Here is a 23,022-nt window from a genome sequence, read left to right as displayed (position 1 = left end):
GCTCAAAGACCCAAACACGGCCATCAACTCCTGGATTGACATCAACTACAAACTCGCCAAATCAAAATGCCCAACCATCACCAAAGCAATTCCCAACAGCAACTCCCACAACACCCCATGGTACACCCCCGCTCTGAAAAACACCAAAAGATTACTACGTCAAGCCGAAAAAACCTGGAGAAAACAACCCACCTCCTCGCACCTTGATAGATACAGGACGCTCCTCTACATCTACAGAACTGACACCGACAAAGCCAAACGTGAATTCTTTGGAAAAAAAATCCATCAACATCAACACAACCCAAGAACCCTCTTCAACTTCGTCTCCAAACTGACGCAACCCCCTCCCCTCGCCCCTTCCACAAACAACAACACAAAGACCTGCGAAGATCTTGCACAATTCTTCTCTGATAAAGTCAGCAATCTCATTAATCCTAACCTTCACTCATCAGAACAAACTCCTTCTCCGAACAACGAAGCACCATCTACCTGGTCCAACTTTGATCTCATCACCTCTACTGAAGTAAAAAAGACCATCCAGAAAATCAACCCAGCTCGACACCCCATTGACTCCATCCCAGTCAAGTCTCTCAAGCTCATCCCTGACACCATCGCCAAACCCATTGCGGACATAATAAATACTTCACTAGAGCAGGGCATCTTCCCAGAAGCTCTGAAAAACGCCATCATCAAACCCATCCTCAAAAAACCACATCTCGACCCCTCCAATCTCTCCAGCTACAGACCTATCTCAAATCTCTAATTCCTATCCAAGATCATAGAGAAACACGTCAACCTCCAACTTTCCGAACACCTTGAAACTCATGACATCCTCTACCCCACCCAACACGGCTTCAGAAAATCCCTCAGCACCGAGACACTTCTTCTATCACTCACTGACACTGTCTTAAGAGGCTTTGATGCCGGTCAATCCTTCCTCTTCATCCTACTGGACATCTCTGCTGCCTTCGATACTGTAAATCATAACATACTCACGACCCGCCTGATGGAGATTGGCCTCACCGAAACAACCCTCAGTTGGTTTCGATCTTATTTAGCCAACAGATCCTTCAAAGTTCAATTCAACAACAGCGAATCTAAACAATTTCCACTCCCCCACGGAGTCCCTCAAGGTTCCTCCCTCTCATCTACCCTATTCAATATATACATTCTCTCTCTCTGTAAACTCCTCTCCAGTCTGGACCTCACCTTCTTCATCTATGCTGACAACGTCCAGATTCTCCTCCCCGTCAAAGAAAGCATAACTAACACCATCTCCCTCTGGACTTCGCTCTCTCTACAAATATCAAATCTCCTTACGCAGATATCACTCACCCTCAACCACAAAAAAACCGAAATCCTCTTCTTATCAAACAAAAACACATCCAACTCTAGCAATAACAGCCCCCCCAACCAGCCACCCTCCACTCTCTCCAACGAGGTCAGAGACCTAGGCTTCCACCTTGACTCATCCCTCAACTTGAAGAAACACATCAACCTTACATTCAAAGAAGGTTTCTACAAACTAAAAATCCTCAAGAAGCTCAAACCACTTCTATTCCACCACGACTACCGCACAGTTCTCCAAACCCTCATACTATCGAAGCTAGACTACTGTAACTCCCTCCTCCTCGGTCTTCCCGCCTCAACCATTAAACCACTTCAGCTACTCCAGAACGCTGCAGCCAGATCCCTCACAAACACCAACCGAACCTCCCACATCACCCCTACTCTAAAAGCATTACACTGGCTCCCCATCTCACACAGATCTCAATACAAAACCCTCACCATATTACACAAAACCATCAACAACCAAAAAACCAAATGGTCTAAAAACCCTCCCCAACTTCATCAAAGCCAGAAATGCCTACACTCCCAAAACACAGGCCTCCTGGTCATTCCACACACAAAACTTGCTCACCTATCTTCCACTAGACAACGCTCCTTCTCAGTAGCCAGTCCAACCATCTGGAACCAGCTACCCTCTCACCTCAGACTGGAACCCTCTCTCCAAACATTCAAAAAACATCTGAAAACATGGCTGTTCCAGAAAGCCTACCAACTAGCAACCTAACTCCTCTTCCCTCCCACCCTCTTCTCAGTCCACACCTACTCCACAAGAAAGCCTCACCGCATATAATATACAAGACATAAAAATCACCATGCTTCCAGATCTACTCAACTGTTACAATGTACAAATTACTGTCCCTGTGTTCCACTATGCTCCACTGTGTTCCACTGTGTTTCACTGTTAAACTGTTAAATAGTTAAACTGTTAATCTGTTAAACCGTTAATCTGGTAAACTGTGTTTTCACTGTTAAACTGTTCCTATGCATATACTAATGTTACTGTGTAAAAATGGTACGACCTCCGTCATGCTATTATCCTGTTATAATGTGAACCGATGTGATGTACCCCAATGAATGTTGGTATATAAAAGCAAATAAATAAAATAAATAAATACACGGCGCACCTTCGACGCAGTTGACTCCATCGAAGCACACGGAGCAACCTGAACGTACGGCGCATAAAAATCACTCGACGCATATGACGCACCCCAAGCGTCTGGTGCAAACCACGACGCATGCAACGCATGCTTCGACGCTACCAACGCAACTAGGCCAGGAACAACAACTACTGCTCCACAAGAAGTCTCACAGGGACAAACACACACATAGAGCCCCATCTACTCACAATGGACGTTTCCTAGCGTGTAGCAGATGGACTCAGGACCAAAGGTATAGTGTACTCCTGTTAGCAGTTGGAGACGGATCAGATTTCAATCTGACGTCAGCCCCTAGTACATATACCCCTGCAGAAAGTGCAGCTCTTCAGTATTTTCCATCTCCATAGCAGTTAGGGACTATCTGCACGCTCTCAGAGCGTTAGACAAAAATTAAAGAACAAAACCCGAAATTTAAAGAAGAAACCTACCTGAAGACGAGCCCCGCACTCCTGCGGTGATACCCTCGGGTCCCTCCCTCAGTTGAGTTTCCCGAGGTGATTTCCGTGGTCCCTCGGAGGTGAGCCTCGGTCTGGTGGCCGATTTGCGGCAGGGACCTAGCCCCCGAATCCTAGGGCGCGGCATAGAGGCAGCCTCGGTCCGGCAGCCGAATCACGGCGAGGACTTAGCCCCCGATCTCGGGCGCGGCTGAGAGCGGGTGCACCCCCTCGAGCACGGCGGTGAAGGTAGTTGCCCTCTCCCCCCGCAGCCGGAGACCGCCCGGAGCGAAACCAGGAAGCGCCGAAGACAAGGTAAGGTAGAAAGCTTCTACTTTAGCCTGGTCTCCGAAGATCGAGGAGGAGCACAGATCGGCGATTGGAATCTGTGCCACCGGGTTGATCCGCCCAAGCAGGGCTAGGCTCCGGCTGTTCCAGGTCTGCCCACGTGGAGACCCTCCGAGGTCGCCATATTGCCCGCATGCTCGCCTTCGCCATCTTGGCCTTGTTCGCCGCGCCGCCCGCCGTCTGATCCGAGCGCACAAATTAAGCTAAGCGCACAAAATTATTTGTGCACATAACCTTAGGCGCACATAAAACCTTACGCGCATAAGTTACGCGCACAGCCAAGGCGCACATCTACGGCTAGGCACACATCTGCGCGCACATGTCAGACGCAATGGAGCGCATAAGAGCTTACGCGTCCACAGAAAGGTCACCTCCAGAAACAGGAATAAAAGCTCAAGGCCTCTGCCCAGCATGCAACATCAGAGCCGCACAGAGCGAGGAAGCCGACGCCCTATGCACACACTGTGAGCATGCCCTGGGAGATCTAGGTCAGGGCCAGTCCCACCCAAGGCCCAGTGTGAGCTCCTCAGGGGGCACCCCAGACCTAGCAGGCCCCAGTGAGTCCATCCTATAGACGGGGACCCCCAGGGAACCGGTGCCCCTCAACTTAGACCCAGTGTCAATCTCTTGGGTAGAGTTGTTTAAGGGGATTCACGCCTTTGTCAAAATGCAAACTGAACCCCGGGCGGACCAGCCATATGCGCCACCGGAAGACCCTCAGGCCCCAGGACCCTCGAGGCCTAGGCACAGGCTCCCACCACCCAGAAGCCCCACCTACGGGGACATGGATTTCTCCGAAGAGGAAGCCGAGCCCCTTGAGGAGGGGGAACTTCCCTCGGGGACAGAGCCACACCGAACCATGAGACGCTGCTTCTCAAAGGATGAGCTTCCGGACCTTGTATCCCAATGCCTATCGGAGCTCGCTATCCCGGGCCAAGGCACCTCGGGGGAACCTAGAATGAACCCCCTGCTGGAGGGCCTTCGACAGACGTCTCGCCATTTTCCTCTCTTACAGGCGGCACAACAGCTAATTGACCTGGAGTGGAATGCACCGGAGTCCTCATTCAAAGGGGGTCGAGCCTTATCGGTCATGTACCCCCTGGACCCAGCAACCAAGGAGCTTCTGGCGTGCCCTAGAGTGGACGCCATAGTCTGCGCGGTCGCTAAGCGCACTACCATCCCAGTGGAGGGAGGAGCAGCACTCAAGGATGCACCCGACCGGCGCCTGGAAGCCATACTAAAACAATCATTTGAGGTGGCAGCCATGTCCCTGCAGATTGCGGCCTGCTGCACCGTGGTGACACGTTCCTGTTTATCCCAAGCCAGGAACAACACCCCGGGAGAAGACATGGAATCAGCACTATCATTCCTCACTGACGCGGCTTCCGATCTAGTGCGCACAGCAGCCAAAGGAGTGTTGTCCACAGTGGCAGCCAGGAGACAACTCTGGCTTCGAAATTGGTCGGCTGATGCCTCCTCCAAGACACGCCTCACGAGAATGCTCTTCAAAGGATCCCTCCTCTTTGCCAGCGAACTAGAGAAACTGGCCAACAAGTGGGGCGACTCCCCATTACCCCGCCTGCCGGAAGACAAGACGAAGAGAAACCAATTCTACAGGCACTAATTTTCTCCACGGATTACTGTAATGCCCTGCTGCTAGGACTACCAAATACTACATTAAGACCACTTCAAATACTTCAGAACACAGCAGCTAGAATACTAACCGGAAAAAGGAGGAGGGACCACATAACTGAAACCCTAGCGGAACTACATTGGTTACAGATTGAACACAGAATTAAATACAAAACCCTATGTACCATCCATAAACTAATTCATGATGAGAAATCAGACTGGCTAAACACAGTATTACGGGTACACGTCCCACACAGAAATCTTCGATCAGCAAATAAAGCACTCCTAACCATCCCTTCAGTTAAAACAGCAAGACTAACCCAAGTGAGGGAAAGGGCCTTATCATTAGCAGGACCCACAATTTGGAACACAATGCCTCCAGAGATCAGATTACAAAGTGATCTCAAGGCATTTAAGAAAAGTTTAAAAACATGGCTTTTTAAACAGGCATTTTACAAGGAGACAGGAGAATAGAAATTATTCAGGAATAAGCAGATAAGCACCGACACACAGTACTTAGGACGATACAGTAGAGTAGTCTATGAACCCCACATCACAACTAGCATATTGATAACACTATGTATGATAAATTACCCGTAAAAGTATTTTCAGTACACTCGGTCATGACACACTTCTCTAAAAATTATTTTGTCTAATGATATATTGTAACCGAACCTTTGACGGCACCTGTTAGAATGTACTATAGTACACTTTTACCTACATTAAATTTGTGCCTACATGTAAACCGTTGCGATGGTGTATAACTTAGCGACGGTATAGAAAAGATTTTAAATAAAAAAATAAAATAGTACCTCGTTGTACAGGGAATAATCTCCATACCCGCCATTAATCTTAATCCGTGCCATAGGTTCGTGGTATAAGCTCTTTATCCAACCAAAGAAATGAGATCCAAAATGCATTTTGGCCAAGGTTGCAAATAGAAAATCCCAGTGGACCAAATCAAAAGCCTTCTCCGCATCAATGGCCTCGTGCCTAAAGATGGCGGTGGCCATCTTGGATTTCTTCCGAGGAGGAAAGCCAGCAGAGCGCCGCGAGGGAGGAGCAGGGACGGCTCCCCAGCGGGTGGACAGACTGCGGACCATCCCCGGGGTGCTGGGCACCGGCCCTGGTGGAGGTAGGGGGCCGCACCCGTGGCCGTCCACGGGCGCGGGACACAACAGGATTAAATGGACAATTTTCTCAGTGGAAGGGAGTGGGCAGTGGAGTACCTCAGGGATCTGTACTGGGACCCTTACTTTTCAATATATTTATAAATGATCTGGAAAGAAATACGATGAGTGAGGTAATCAAATTTGCAGATGATACAAAATTGTTGAGAGTAGTTAAATCACAAGCAGATTGTGATAAATTGCAGGAAGACCTTGTGAGGCTGGAAAATTGGGCATCTAAATGGCAGATGAAATTTAATGTGGACAAGTGCAAGGTGATGCATATAGGGAAAAATAACCCATGTTATAATTACACAATGTTAGGTTCATATTAGGTGCTACTACCCAAGAAAGAGATCTAGGCATCATAGTGGATAACACAAATCGTCGGTTCAGTGTGCTGCGGCAGTCAAAAAAGCAAACAGAATGTTGGGAATTATTAGGAAGGGAATGGTGAATAAAACAGAAAATGTCATAATGCCTCTGTATTGCTCCATGGTGAGACCGCACCTTGAATACTGTGTACAATTCTGGTCGCCGCATCTCAAAAAAGATATAATTGCGATAGAAAAGGTACAGAGAAGGGCTACCAAAATGATAAGGGAAATGGAATAGCTCCCCTATGAGGAAAGACTAAAGAGGTTAGGACTTTTCAGCTTGGAGAAGAGACGGCTGAGGGGGGATATGATAGAGGTGTTTAAAATCATGAGAGGTCTAGAACGGGTAGATGTGAATCGGTTTTTTACTCTTTCGAATAATAGAAAGACTAGGGGGCACTCCATGAAGTTAGCAGGACTGGGGATGCCGGAGAGGATGGCAGGCAGACGCCGCAGCCAGACGTCCATCAACCGTGGGAGGAGTCGCAAAAACGGTAAGGTGGGCGGAGTGGAGACGTAGGGCAGCGACAGTCGAAACACTTAGTACAACAACTCCATAGGAGTGTATGATTTGTTGGTTCAATTTATTTAGAACCAACAACTTCAAAAAGAAACTTACATACAACTTCAAAAAGAAACTTTAAACCTGGCTCTTTAAGCAAGCCTACCAATAACCTTTTCTCTTCCCGCAGCCCAATTCATTCATCTCCACGCTCCCCCCAACACAGAATCCTCTACAACTTCAATAATTATTATTTGTTCCTCTCAGCATGTCTTCTCCTTCACTTCCTTCATCCTCTCACCCCCTTTTTTTTACTTATTTGTTATATACTGTCTAATCCATAGTTACTTAACATGTTAGATGTAATTTCCTTTCATATTTCATCTGTTGATATGTAAACCGATGTGATGGGTAAATGAATGTCGGTATATAAAAATTGTTAAATAAATAAATACATTTGAACTGTAAATATTTCTTTGTGTCAAGTCATTTTAAATTATATTTATGGTGTGCTGTGTGATGATTTATGGTGTGCTGTGTGATGATTTAACCAGTACCAGATGATTAAGAGAAACTACCTTCACCAGAGGGCCTAAAAGAGTCACTGTCCTCTATTAGAGAGGAGCCCATGTATAGAATGTTTTTTGTGTATGACCATATTTATTTATTTATTTATTGGTTTTTATATACCGCCGCTCATCAGAGATATCACGTCGGTGTACAGAGAACGAAAAATACGCAATTGCGTTGTACATAAAACAGTATGGTAACAATTGAGGAACGATACATAAAACAGCTAAATGCAGTAACAGAAAAGATTATATAGTTAATAAAAACATAGAATAGCTATTATAGTACAATTTAATATAGTATCGAAGGATAACTTTAGGAAGAGTTTAGAGGAGATGTAAAAACTTAAATTGAAGGGGAAAAATAGGGGAAGGGTCAGGGAGGAAAAATTATATACATGGGAGGCTGTTAAATACAGCAAATTCTTCGGTTGCATAAATTAGAAAAGAGGGTTCTAGGGTTGCAAGAAATAGAAATGAAGATTCTAAGGTTGAATGATGTAGAAAGGAGGTCGGTAGGGGGGGCAGTACCTTCAATATCCTAACTTAAGGATAATGATTGAAGTAAATAAGGGGGGGGGGGGGGGGCGGTGAAAAGGGCATATGAGCCAGGTTGTTATTTATAAAGATGTAGAATATAAAATCTTCACTGGTCTTGACCCCTCCATCATCTTGGGTACCCTAATCACTTGGATATTATTACAATGACTCCTGTTTATAAGGCATATTGTTTCTCTGCTAAAAACTTGTATGAAAGCTCCAACTTTTCTATCTTTTTGCAGGCTACCGTGAATCTTCCACCTCCCTCATGCTATCTGTTATCACCTTGACTTGGGTGTCAGTATCATTAACTGGGGTGAATCTTGATGGATAGTTGATTTAACACTACTTTTATAGCAGCGATCATACCTGGAGTAAGAGTTGGATCACGATAGTGCCTTCCTTCATTAACAAATCACAGGACATCTTTTTATTAACTTAAAGGAGCTTGTGAATGAGGCATTCCCCTTACCTATGGATTAGAGATGCTGCAGGGCAGCTTGCCAGGTTAAGGTTCACTCCTCATCCTAGGCCAACAAAACAGGCTCTGATAAAGGCCTGGGTTTGTCCCATTCCAAGGTTGGTGGATGCCTAGAATGACCTCCTAAAGGAGGTGGTGAAGACAAAAACAGTGATGGAATTCAGAAGGTGGGGAATAATCTCAGAAGATCCTTAATGATAAGAGGTTTGAAATAAACCACTGAGGTTAGTTAGTTATCTATCTATCTATCTATCTATCTATCGAGTTTTATATACCGTCATTTGGTTTCGCCATCACAATGGTTTACAATTTTTGATGGGTAAGATGTTAGGAGGTTAGGATGGGGATTAATATCACATTCATTTTGAATAACTTGTATTCGATGGATAAAGTGTTAGAAGATTAGTAGATGCATTGATGTGCAAAGAGCATTCATTTATACATACAGTGTTCATTTAAAGTATTATTATGATTGAGGGGGATATTCTAAACGTGGTAAGGGGAACATGGTGGGGATCTGAAAGGAGGCTAATAGGGTGGGTGCGAGGAAGTTTTAGTCAAGATTTGTGTTATTTTGGGTATGAATCATTGGATGTTTTGGGAGGCTTTGGTGAACATCCAGGTTTTAAGTTCCTTTTTGAAGGTTTTTAGGTCTGGTTGATTTCTTAGTTCCGTTGGGAGGGTGTTCGAGTTTGGGGCTGCCGAGGGATATGGCTCTTTCACGGGTTGAGGTTAGTTGTTTGGGGTGCGTAGGTGAGATTTTCAGAAGGCCTTTGTTGGTTGAGCGGAGGTTTCGTTGAGGTGTGTGTATTTTTATTGATTTACTTAACCAGCTGGTTTGATCTTCGTAAATAGTTTTGTGTAGTATTGTCAATATTTTGTAATCTATTCAGTGTTTTATTGGGAACCAATGTAAAGCTATGAGAATTGGTGTAATATGATCGTGCTTTTTTGTTCCTGTGAGGATTCTAGCGGTAGTGTTTTGTAAGATTTGTAGTGGGCGGATGATGGAGAGTGGTAATCCAAATAGTAGGTAGTTGCAATAATCCAGGTTGGAAAAGATCTGTGATAACATTTCCTTATAGGAGTAACCTGCAAGGAATTGCAGTTACAACTCTAAAAAGAAGGCAAGGAGAGATAACCTGCACAGAATGACAGAGCATTAAAATGAAGAGGGGGTAGCCTGCATGAAGCAACGGTTACAACTCTAAACACCTTACGATATAGTCTGGATGAATTGTTTTGGCCTTTATCTTCTATCATTTACTATGTTAACAGTGCAAGGAACTACAGTTCTGATTTTCCCATTGACTTCCCTAAGAAAATCAGAACTACAAATTAATGTCCGCCTAAGTGCAAACCCAAGATTGGATCTGCCTGTTTGGTTTAACTGGGAGTGATGTGGCAACCCTACTAATGACAAATAAGGGCAGAATGTGCAGCCTGGCTCAGAGGAGCCATGTTATAGGGTTTAAGAAAGGAGATTTAGGCTAGTCTTAGATTTCTGAAAATCCCATTCTGGTACCTACAGCTCATGATTTCAAATGGTACAAATAAGGATTACAACTACCACAATGCTGGGATGTTAGTTAAAAAACCTGGGTCACATTGCAACTCCCGCAAGCCTGAGCAGCCATTGCACCCGCAGACTGCCCTCGCTCCCCGCTTCCCCGTTTAATAGTAACCGTCAGTCCCATGGCGCACGGGACACGGGAGGCAACGCTACCAGTACGATGACCCCTCCCAAGCCCTTTCCCCCTCCACCGTCCTGGGACGCAAGCGGAACTAGACCCGGAAGTCCGCGTCTGCCGCAGCCGGAGGAGCGCCCTTTCCTTCTCACGTGGGCGCATGTCATGTGAGCTGTGCACGTGACGCGGGGGCTTGCTGGCTGCTGTCTGCCTGCGCTTCCCCTTCTCTCTGTTACCGGCGGCTGCGGATCCTGTGCCAGCGCCATGCACCCGGCGCCCGCTGCTGCTGTCCCTGTTCTGGTGCTGGGTTTGCTGCTGCTGCTGGAGGCCGCAGCCCAGAGCCCCAGCTTCCCGGAGCTGTGCGGGTGAGTCTGGCTACTGTTTCTTCTTGCTCCGTGCAGGGCCTGCCTCGAGCTCTGGCCTGGCGGGAGGGTAACATTCGATGCCCCGGGCTCACCCGAAGCAGACAGGGGCAAGCGGCCGGGTGGCTGCTGTGTTGCTCCTTCTCTACGCCAGAGATAATGGAGAGGGATCAACTTGCGCTTTCCGTCCCACCTCCTGAAATTCATGCTTTTTACCAATTGCTGTGTATATGTATAAAGTTTTGCAGGTTATTTAATTCCGTTTTTATTCCGTTTAGTGGTTCTGTATACGATTTTGCCCGCTTGTGACATTTGTTAACCAGCAACTTAATGAAAGCGGCTACGAAATGTTATTAGATTATTTTCTATCTGTTTTCTAGTTTGGGTGATGGTATTGGTCGTATATATTTTATAGAATGAGTTTGGGGATTTATTCCCGCCCACCAGGGAGTGCGACCTTTCCTGATGAGGAGAGATTTACTATTTCTTGCTCCATCTTTCTAGCAGGTCGTAGATATGTATCGCCAGGATTGCTGCCTTTCCAGCGCTGGGTGGCTTTGTTTAGGTGTAGTGCTGCTTAGTACTGTTGTGTATGGTGGACGGGGCTAGATAGTTGTGTGCAGGGGCTGCTCATTTCGAAACTTTACCATACTGTAACTTGTGCTTTTGAGAGGTCAGTAATACCTCTCAACCAGACCTAAGAGCTTAATTTATCAGTATTCAAAACAGTCTTTTTTTATTTTTTTTGTTGTGCATAGATTGGTCAGAAATAAATCTGGAAAGAGTGAGTTTTTCAAGCTGTTAACATAACTGGATAAAGTGAACAACGTGTGAAACAAGCTAACTGCATTCCATTAATGTGCTTTTTATGGATTGTCTTTTTCTTGGAGTTAGCTTAAAAGTCCTGGCAGTGAATGGTTCACTTTTATGTTGTGTGTAGTAGGGCCTATGCCAAAATGCTTGTAGGCCAATGCAATAAAGTGCGCTCAGCCTAGTGCACAGGGTAACCCACGGGTTGGATGCGCTAGATTAATAAGAAGAACATAATACCCAATGTAATAAGGGGATTAGCATGTTCGAACAAACCTGTAGCTAATAGTGCTCATCACATGTAAATGCCATGTAGAGGAAGCTGTTATTATTAACCCCCAGTTGCGCCTGATTTGCTCTTTTTTAACATGACAAATTGAATGCCAGCCCTGGAGCTAGCATAAAGTCTTGCCGCACATCAAGGTCTCAACTAAAAAACAAAAAAATACTGCTTTTCTGTGGATCCTCTTGCTTGGTATCCTGGCAATACTAAAATCTATCTATTGAGATGACTAACAATTATTAAAAAATGAAAGTCTCTATGAAGAAAAATGTTTTTGGGGTGCACAATATACACGCAGGCTGTGTATATTATATGTGTATGTTGTGACGGTAAACTATCTGCGGCCAGATAAAATGGACACTCGTATTGAGCGATCATTTTCCTAACCCACGCACAGCCCCGTCTCCTGGGTGCTCAATGCTTTTGAGTGCTAGGGATGCAAAATTTATCCCTAGCGCATCCTTTTTAGCACATCAGCTCATTAGAATATTGCATCGCGTGCTCAGGAGAGGTGGATTTGTGCACGTTGAAAAAACCGGTGCTCGGTTTGGATGCATGTGTTAATGCTTCTGATATTGCATCAGCCCCTCAGTTTATTGCTAACTGGGCAAAGGCTATTTAGCACTCAAACACAGCAAATAGACCCTTTCCTTTTTTTTTTTTTTAGTTAATGTGCATGTGATATGAAGTTTAATTTTTAGCACCAGTGCTAAAGGCTGTATTGCATCAACCTTGAGTGATGTTTTAGAATGAATGTTAACATTTTAGCAAGTGAATGCTAAAAAAATTCTCTGTTCTCTTACTTTTATTTCCTTTCTTCAAATCTGTATGTCAGAACTGAGGGGAAAAAACAGGAGCTCAGGGGAGAAGGGAAAGTTGGATAACTCCATGGCTTATACGTTTGCTTTGTCCAAAGTAGTTAGGAGAGAAAAGATGCAAATGAAACAAAAATAGCAAATATAGTAAAATGGAGAGGGGGGAGCTTTGTTTTAATTTTAGTGGTAGGAGGAGGTGCAGACCGGCCTGGATTTAGGCATAGGCAAAATGAGCAACAGAGGAGCTTTCTCCCACATACTTTAGGGCTATGTGCCACTACCACTTCAAAGAGGCAATCCTGTGGCATTCTGATGGAATAACCTCTCCCTTGCTTTACAGTCTCCTGTGGTGAAATCTCGCTGTCCAGTCTTCTAGAGGGAAACCCTGACCTCACCCAAATCTGGCCCTGAGCACAAAAAATGGCATTATGAGACACTGAGATACAGGGGAGGAATATGTGACAAGGAGAGAGAATTTGCTCAATAGATATTCACTGGCAAAGGGCCAGGAGTTGGACCACAGAAAATGGACACAAACAGGATTGGAAGCGAGGCAAACCTTAAATGATTTTCAGAAGACTGTGAGGAGCTAGTTAAATTAAAATGCATGAAGTGATGGGGCTGAGTGGGATGCATCTAAGAGTTTCAAGGGAGCTTAACGTTCTGGTAGCTCTGCTGGCTGACCTTTTTGCTGCTTTTTTAGAGTTGGGACTTGGACTGGAGGCAGGCAGATGTGGTTCCTCTTCATTAAAGTGGAAGTAAGGAGGAGCCCGCGAGCTTCAAGCTGATTAGTTTGACCTCTGTAGTGAGTAACTTAATGGAATCTTAGCTGAAACAGAGGACAGTGCAGATTATAGAACTGAGTGGATTACTGGATCGGAGGCAGCATGGTTTTTACCAGACGCAGGTCTTGCTAGATGAATCTGATCAATTTCTTTGACTGGTTGACTAGAGAGTTGGATCAGGGAGAACAGTAGATGTACTGTACATGGATTTTAATAGGACTTTTAAAATTGTTCCACATAGGTGACTTATAAATGAACCGAGTGCTTTTTGTAGGGGCCCTAAAGTGACTGAGTGGAAGGCGACAAAGGATAGTGGTAAATGGAATTCATACTGAGGAGAGGTGACTGCAGGATTTGGTCCTTGGACCAGTTCCGTTCAACATTTTCAAAAAGAATATTGTGGATGAACAATCGAGAAAGGCTTCTCTTTTTTCAACAAGGTAATAGCCAGAAAGGTGTGGAAAACATGAGAAGTGATCTAGTGAAGCTTGAGGAATGGTCTAAAGTCTGGTGGTTAAGATTTTATGCATTTGGGCTTCAAAAATCTGAGGTGGGGTGGGAAGGAGAGGTGAAATTCTTCTATGCACAAAACCATCACAACACTCCACCACAACAACTCAACTCCCGACACGAACAGAAAAATAGTCACCTCAGTAAAAGACCTCGGCGTAGTCATGGATAACGAACTCAACATGAAGAGTCACATCAACTCAATAATAAAAGATGGATTCTTCAAACTGCAGATCCTCAAACGTCAAACCACTCCTCTACTCCCAAGACTTCAGAACAGTCCTCCAAGCACTATTACTTTCCAAACTCGACTACTGCAATGCCCTCCTCCTGGGCCTCCCATCCAACTCCATTAGACCACTTCAACTACTTCAAAATGCTGCGGCAAGATCACTCTCTAACACCAAAAGATCCGATCACATAACACCAATCCTCAAAAACCTGCATTGGCTCCCCATCCCACACAGAATACAATACAAAGTCCTAACGCTCATCCACAAAGCCCTATACAATGACAAATTCGACTGGCTAAGCCAATCCCTGCACTTTCAAACCTCCCAAAGAACCCTCCGATCCACCAACACTGGACTCATTCCAGTCCCTTCTCCAAAAATGGCTCACCTAACCTCAACAAGAGACTGCTCCCTAACGATAGCAGGACCATCGCTCTGGAACCACCTACCGCCGCAAATAGACTGGACCCTTCAATTCAATCCTTCAAAAACAATCTTAAAACATGGCTCTTTAAATAAGCCTTCCCAACCAACACCTAACTCCCAACACCAAGCATACAAAAATTAATTCTCCCCCCTTCTGTACACTCAACACCCCCCTCCAAACTAAATCATGCATTCCACCAACCCCTTCCCACCCATACAAGCTTGCTATTACATACACCACGTAATTAAACTGTATAATATCTTACATCATTATTTATTTTTATTTATACCGACATTCGATCTCAATCGAGATATCACACCGGTTTACATTCAGGTACTGTAGGTATTTCTCTATCCCCAGAGGGCTTACAATCTAAGTTTTTGTACCTGAGGCAATGTAGGGTAAAGTGACTTGCCCAAGGTCACAAGGAGCGACTTGAACCCTGGTCTCCTGGTTCATAGCCCACTGCTCTAACCACTAGGCTATTCCTCCTCCCTACACACAATCCTCCATCCCTGTTTTTACATGCATATCTCCGCATAGAACCCACCATTATCCCCCCAAACATCAGTGCGACATACCCCTCCTCATCCTTACCATTACCTACATCCCCACCCACTTCTATTCCTCAAACTAGATTTCTGCAAATACTACAATGTGTCAATGCAAAACAAGAAGTTAGTAAATCGTATAGAACTCTTTGCTATTCTGTTGTTCGCTACGCCATATAGAATTCTCTGTTACTCCGCTCCTCAAGCTCGATTCCTGCATATGGTACAAAGTCTCAATGTAAAATAAGAAGATACTATTGTCGCATAGAATTCTCTGCCACGCTGTACATTGCTGCCGTTTATCTACTCCACAAGTTACATAGTTAGACTCTCAATGTAAATAGGCTATCCAGAGAGCTAGTGAAATAACTATTACCCTTTTATTTACTCCACATGTTATATTGTTACTTTCTTGTAAAAATTTTCAATGTATCCAAAGAGCTTGGGAAATATCTATTACCACACAATTTATATTGTTATATATGTTACAAAGTTTCAATGTAAGATAAGAAGCTATTCTTCTTATAGAACCTCTGTTACTCTGTAAACCGGTGTGATATGTCTGATTGAACATCGGTATAGAAAACCAAACAAATACATAATAAATAAATAAGATCAGGATCTGATGATCTTAACATGGCCAAATTGGTGGAGGAAATTGCATAGGAAGAGGAAAGGTCTGTAGAAAAGAGGTGATATTGCCCCTATATAAGTTCCTGGTGGAATATGTTGTACGATTTCTGGAGACTGCACCTTCAAAAGGATGTAAACTGGGTTGCATGGGTCCAGAAAGTGGCAGATAAAATAATCAGTGATTATGGGAACAGACTTAAAGATTTTTTCAGGGCAGGATAGGGGAGATATGATAGTTAAAGATATCCACGCACCAGATGGCAGAACTCTTTCAAAAGAGTGGATGTCATTGGATGAGGTGGACTCAGGAGTAATACAGGGAAGTATTTTTTTACAGAAAGGGTGGTGGATTAGTAGAACAGCTTCCCAGTGGAGGTGGAGACCTCCACTGGGAAGCTGTTCTACTGGGAAGTACAGTATCTGAATTCATGAAAGCATGGGGCATGCATAGAGGATCTCTGAAGGAGTGGTAGGGATCGTAGCGTTGAGCAGTTGCGTGGATGGAGAGACTAAATAGGCCATAAGGTCTTTCTCTGCTGTCATGTTTCTGTGTTTAATTTTTTTCAGGTCTGTGTCTGTGTGAGAGAGAGCTGATTTCTGGCCATCATCTAGGTCAGTACAGATATTAAGAGTGTGTTTGGCCATCCTGGACAGATACATCTATCTTTCTACCGTCCAGAAATGGCTATTTTTTAAATAAATTATTTTTGAATCTTGCCAAAACACAGGCCGATTCAGTAAAAGTCGCGGGAGAGCGGGCGAGCGCACAGGCCACTCTCCTGTGCACGCGATTCAGTATTTAAATGAGGGCCCGCAGTAAAAAGAGGCGCTAGGGACACTAGCACATCCCTAGTGCCTCTTTTTTTGACAGGAGCGGCGGCTGTCAGCGAGTTTGACAGCCGACGCTCAATTTTGCCGGCGTCTGTTCTCAAACCCGCTGACAGCCATGGGTTCGGAAACCGGATGCTGGCAAAATTGAGCGTCTGGTTTTCAAGCCGCGGGCTGATTTTTTTTTAAATTTTAAATTTTTTTTTAAATTTTAAATTATTTTTTACTTTGGGACTCCGACTTAATATCGTCATGATATTAAGTTGGAGGGTGTACAGAAAAGCAGCTTGGCCTCACATTTTACTTAGTGAATCGTGTGGGAATAACTAATAGGGCCATCAACATGCATTTGCATGTTGCAGGCGCTATTAGTTTCGGGGGGGTTGGATGCACGTTTTCGACGCGCTATTACCCCTTACTGAATAAGGGGTAAAGCTAGCCCGTCAAACACGCGTCCAAACGCGGGTTAACAGTGCGCTCCACTGGAGCACCCTGTACTGTATCGTCCTGAGTATGTGTTAATTCAGAGACCACTCTCCAAGATTCAACACACCACAATTGTGATTGAGAATGCCACTTTTTAATTGAATTAATGTATACGGAACCTTGGTGTGCTAATTGACCCTTTGCTCTCTTTCCGTCCCCCTGTAAGAAAAATGTTAAAGTCTGAAATTCCAGCTTTTGTAAGCTGTGGGTTTTATGTGGCCATAAACATCTTTTAGACAAGTCAGATTTTTGGACAGTCATACGTACCTCAAGCCTGCCCGTAGTTGATTATCGTAACGCCGTCTTAATTGGCTTAACGGCTGTGACCTTAAAACCACTTCAACTTTTGTTAAACGCAGCTGCTCATTTGATTTCAGGTTGTAAAAGAAGGGATCATATTACACCTGTGTTAATAGATCTTCCTTGACTTCCAATTGCTGAATGCATCCAGTACAAGACATCAGTTAATGTGTTTAAATTGATCTAGTTCTCAGTCGCACCATAGTGCAATGCCTTGCTGCAAATGTACTGTCCGATTCGCCAGTCGCGATAGTCACAAAGAGGACTGTTGGATGAGCAGTACTAGAGGTTGTGCCTTCTCTATTCTCTGCAACTACGCCTGACTGATGCAATGAAGGCTTTCAAACCTTGTTGAAAAATTGGCCATTTAAACAGGCTTATTCGTCTTTTTGGGACTTTGAACATTTGCTAGCACAGTTCATCTTCCTGATTATGGACTGTTAAGGTACCCCTGTGAAATTTTATGACTAGATGTCAGTTGTTTTGTGATTGTCTTTTATTTGTATTTTTCTGTGATTGGTTTTATTTGTACAGCACCTAGAGTACTGATTATAGGTGATACATAAATTATAATAACGATAAAGAGGATGGTGCATGGCTGTGGAAGGAGCTTAAAAGATGGGTGGGTTTAGCAGACAGAGAGAGGGAAAGTTGGTAGGGACAGGAGGAGAGTGGAAGTTGCAGGAAGAAGGGCTATTGCAGTATAGGAAGAAACAAAGAGGGAGGTGATAGTGATGGGTCAGAGAGTTGCAGGATGGAACCTACATAGCCCAGCTCAGGCCCATTAGGCAACAGGAGGCAGAGATGGAGAAATATATATAAAACATAGGCCAGTCAAGAATGTTTAGAAGCCAGAGAATGTTTTTATTATATTTCTTTGCTTTTTTTCTTCTATTTGCACTTTGTCTATTTTGGTTTAATTTTTCTTTTGCTTTTTCTTTCTTTTGTTTGTTCTTCTTTGCCCTTCTTTCTCCGTCCAGGCCTCTCTCTTCCCAGCTCCACCACCCTCCATTGCCTCTTCCCCTCCCTCCAGTTTTCTCTCTTTCTCCCACTGGCAGCAGCCGTCATAGCTCTCATGGACGCTGCCACATCTTCCTCTTGTCCAGGTTGCCCTGGCAGCTCTGACCATGACTCCCTCTAACTGGCCTAGGTCCTGTTGACTTCTCTTCTGTTGGTTACCAGACCCTGAGTTTTAGATGCCTGGGCAACCTGGCGTCCAGAATTGTTCTAGCCCTGGGTGGAGGAACAAAGGAAAACACCACAGGGGGAGGGAGAAATGCAAGGAGGACAAAGGAGGAGACATCAGGGTGGCAAGTACTCCCAAAAGTATGCACCACCTATGTCTATCGAGGAGGAGCGAGAGCCGGAGTCTGGACCAAGCACCACGGAGGTAGGGGCCAGTGGATGTCAAGAAGAAAACATCCGTGTTCGGAAGCTGACACCAGAAAACTACATTGTGCTTTTTGGGAAAGACTCTAAGTACATTTGGACAAGAATAGATTTAGACATCGTGAGCCTCTAAGACAAAATACATTGAACATGGGTATCGGGACATTTAATAGAAGCGTGCAAAGAGGCATGACCACGGCTGCCTGCTTCCTCTCTGCTGTTTCTGTCCTCCTTCTGCTGCTGCCTCTGTCTCTGTCCCTGTCCCTTCCTCCTCTTGCTTCTTCCCTCTCCCCTGCCTCTTTCCACGCCTCTATTCATCTTCTCCACCAACTTCTCCTTCAGCAACCAGATCTCTTGCATTAGAAACCCACAGTGCGCTTTGTTAGCCGAGTTCTTGAGATATTGTGTGCGCTAAGAAGGTAACATCTGGTGTGAGGCAGGTGATAAAGTTTGGACCTTGGTGAGCGGAGGAGAGCATACCAGGCTACTTCTCTAATCTACATCTGAAATTCCTCCGTGTACACGTGTAAATGTGCTGCTTTTGGGTAGATGAGTTGATCTGGGACATGGCAGCGAGCCATTCTTCAAATATCCTTTTCAGATTTGTCTCTGTATGACAGGTCTGGGTTTAATCAGGACCCCCCCAAAGGCAACAAACTGCAGCAGTTGTTGCCCATAGGATGTTTCGTTCTCACCAGTAACGCTTGTATTAGAGATGCTGCACTGTCCAAACATAACAGAGAAAATAACACCGTGCTTGATCATTCCACCAAGGACTAATACAATCGCAAGATACTTTTTTAAGCAGTCTTTGTGGATTGTGTTCAGTGTAAAGCACCTAGTTTATAGTATTTGTACTCTTTCTGAAGTAAACTGAAATTTTTATAGGTTGTGATATCTTTTTAAGAAACAAAAGTGATATAGTGACCAATGATGATTTTCTTAAAAACAAATAAAAGGCGTTAGGCCATGGCCAATGGCAACATCCATCTTCCCCTCCAGCTATAATGGGAGGGAAACAAGCAAGTTCAGGAAGTGATCCGATTAGAAAGTCACCCCTATCAGGTGCCTAAAATGTGGTGTCTGGCAATAGCCCCGGCGTGGGAGAAAATGCTCCTGCGGGCTCGGTCCTGGGCAGTATCCTTGCTATAGCCCCAGTTGGCTTCTTGCTGCCTGGGGCTGTGAAAAGGAAGAGAGGGGAAGGGGAGAGAGAGAAAAGCAAAGAATTGAAAATGAAGGTGCACAAAAAATGATTAAATATCTATTGTAAACTAGGGAAAATGTTTTCTTGGCACTTAAAAACTTTGATTCCTTTCCAAGTATTTTATGGTCTGCATTAGTAAGAAAGTTAAAATCCTGTAAGATGGCAGAGATGAGCAGTGCAGAACGCTGCATGCTTAGCTTGCTCCTATTCATAGCTTTGTTCTGCTCTTATTTTCTATTTGTCCTTAATGGAATGACTGCACATGCTTGATGCCTTTTGCATTTAGCTGTGGCAAGGGTTGCCAAACATTTAGCAAACTCCGAAGCTGTGTGGTGTAGAGTAATCACGGTATGTCTTAAGGCAAAAGGAAGGCTCGTTGACTATTGCAGCCATTTCTAGGGGAATGTGGACAGACAAGGGTTGTGACAGCAGCTGTCACGTGGCTTCAGGTCCAGGCTGGAATAAACAAATGCTTTAATACAGACTGCAGGGTCCAGAAGCAAGAGAGATCTGAATGGGTGTCTAGGTTGATGGATTGGTTTTGAATCCTTTAAGGTATGGGTAGAGATGTGGATGAAGTCAGTCTTGACTTATTAATTTATATTCAGAATGGAGAGGAGAATTTTTCTCCCCAAAAGCTGAGATTTGATAGGAGGACGGTTTAAGATTATAGAGAGCATTGATGCAAGGAAGAAGGATTCAGTTTTGTTAGGAACTGGACAACCTTTTGGGGAAGGGGGAGTCTCTTCCGAAGGGATGGGCTCCTCCTTAACCAGGGAGGAACCAGGCTGCTGGTGCTAACCTTTAAAAAGGAGATAGAGCAGCTTTTAAACTAGAACAAAGGGGAAAGCCTACAGTCGCTCAGCAGCGCATGGTTCAGAGGGCGAGGTATCTTTGAAGGATACTAATGAAGCAGGGGAGTTAGGGCATCCCGACAGTGAGGTTCCAATAAAAGCAAACGTGGTCCATGTATGTATAAGTAAAGAATCACTTGAGCTAAAAGAATCCAAATTATCCCTGTCAACTGAAAAGCAGGTTGTTAATACAAACAAAACAAACTTTGAAATGTTTGTATGCTAATGCCAGAAGTCTAAGAAGTAAGATGGGAGAATTAGAATGTATAGCAGTAAATGATGACATAGACTTAATTGGCATCTCAGAGACATGGTGGAAGGAGGACGACCAGTGGGACACTGCTATGCAGGGGTACAAATTATATCGCAATGACAGAGAGGAGCAGTCGGGAGGAGGTGTGGCGCTTTATGTCCGGGATGGCATAGAGTCCAACAGGATAAACATCCTGCATGAGAGTAAATGCAAAATTGAATCTTTATGGGTAGAAATCCCTTGTGTGTCAGGGAAGACTATAGTGATAGGGGTATACTACCATCCACCTGGTCAAGATGGTGAGACGGACAGTGAAATGCTAAGAGAAATTAGGGAAGCTAACCAAATTGGTGGTGTGGTAATAATGGGAGACTTCAATTACCTCAAAAGAAAACATTGTATCGCAATTTTTGTTTTTTTTATAGGTGCTATCAATCTCTATCTTTTGAAACTCCATGTGCACACACAACCTTTCATTCATGAATTAGGGACCTTCATAAATCCCACGGTGCTGCAAGTATGCACTTGTGTTTTTGCACCTGTGTGGCTCCTTTTTAATCATAGGTCCAATAGTCCACAATTTGCACAGAGATTTTTAACTTTTTTTTTGCATTTTTGCTTTATTTTTCTTAAAACACAGAGGGCCGGATTTTAAAAGCCCTGCGCGCCTATTTTGCATAGGCTGCGGGCGCACGCATAGCCCCGGGATGCGCGTAGGTCCCGGGGCTTCGTAAAAGGGGCGGGAGGGGGCGTGGCCGGGGGTCGGGGCAGGACCGGGGGCGTGGTGCCGGCCTGGGGGCGTGGTCGAGGCCTCCGAACCAGGCCCCGGGTCGGGTGATGGCGCGCACAGATTTACACCTGCTTTCAGCAGGCGCAAATCTGGCAACAAAGGTAGGGGCGCCCTTGCGCGCGCCGACCCCAGATTTTATAAGATACGCGCGTATATTATAAAATCCAGCGTACTTTTGTTCATGCCTGGTGCACGAACAAAAGTACACGTACGTGTAAATTTATAAAATCTACCCCAGAATGTTACTTCCCTTTTATTCTTTGTCGGAGTCAGAGGTCCGACGTGCTCGTTTCGCTGGCCGCTGCTTCAGGGACGTTTCGTGCTGACTCACACCTCCCGGCGCACTTCCGATACTTCACAAAGTGCTGCTGCTGGAAGAACTTTAAGTTCTTCGTTTGTAGTAGTTTTACAGAGGTCCCTCAAAGTATTTCTAAAAATTAAAACACTTTTAGTTGCAAAACAGTTTGAGTGATGCTATAATGGCTATGCAACTAAAAGTGTTTTAATTTTTAGAAATACTTTGATCGCCCTTGAAAACTTAATGACTGCCTACTTATGTCACTCAGGTAGAGAATCAATTAAAAGCTTACTGTAGGGAAGACCAGACGGAGGGCATATCTCACTTGACAATTTGGGAATGTTCAAAGGTGGTTATACGGGGCTCTTGCGTTGCGCGAGCGGCATATTGTAATAGGGAACGGGAAAGCCAGCGCAGACTGGCTATTGGAATTATTGACCTTAATGCAATATCATAGCACTGCTCAATCTGTGGTGACTTATCAGAAAATATTGAAGGTCAGGGACCAGCTGTGTTCCTTGGATGACGCAGCTATTAGTCACCATCTTACCTTGCTTAACAAAATTTCTTCGAAGGGGCAGGGAGATATTTGGCAAGACAGCTGCGGGCAGTTCAGGCACAAACAGTGGTAGCCAAAATTCATGACCAGCGAGGGCAGTTGGTCACCATATCAGAGGATATACGTAACTCTTTTACTGACCTACTCTCATTTATGTTCTTATACTCCCTAGATGCCTCCAAATGAGAGGGGGACATTTCTGATTATTTACAGTCGTACAGTTGCCTACACTCGCACCAGACCAAACAGGGTTCCTGGATAAACTCATTGAACTTCAGGAAGTGCTAGAAGCCATAAAAAAATTTAAAACCGTGGAAGGCGCCAGGGATGGATGGCCATATGGGTACTTAACATAAATTTGCATCGTTTCTCACGGGACCCTTGACTGATGCATTTAATTTCCTA

At 44.6% G+C, this 23,022-nt stretch overlaps 1 protein-coding gene across 2 annotated transcripts in view; it reads left to right on the top strand.

Annotated features, from left to right (window-relative positions):
* The first annotated feature begins 10,345 nt into the window (after positions 1-10,345).
* The window catches only part of IGF2R (insulin like growth factor 2 receptor), a 315,579-nt gene continuing 302,902 nt past the window's right edge, over positions 10,346-23,022 (top strand). For both annotated transcript variants that reach the window (XM_029596695.1, XM_029596693.1), the window contains exon 1: positions 10,346-10,612. In XM_029596695.1, coding sequence (XP_029452555.1) covers positions 10,512-10,612 — 101 coding nt within the window. In that variant the 5' untranslated portion in view covers positions 10,346-10,511. The remainder of the gene's footprint in view (positions 10,613-23,022) is intronic.

Source organism: Rhinatrema bivittatum, chromosome 3 (assembly GCF_901001135.1).
Source record: "Rhinatrema bivittatum chromosome 3, aRhiBiv1.1, whole genome shotgun sequence".
NCBI lineage: Eukaryota > Metazoa > Chordata > Amphibia > Gymnophiona > Rhinatrematidae > Rhinatrema > Rhinatrema bivittatum.
Note: the sequence above shows the minus strand (reverse complement) of the source record. Positions and strands in the feature narration are given on the sequence as shown.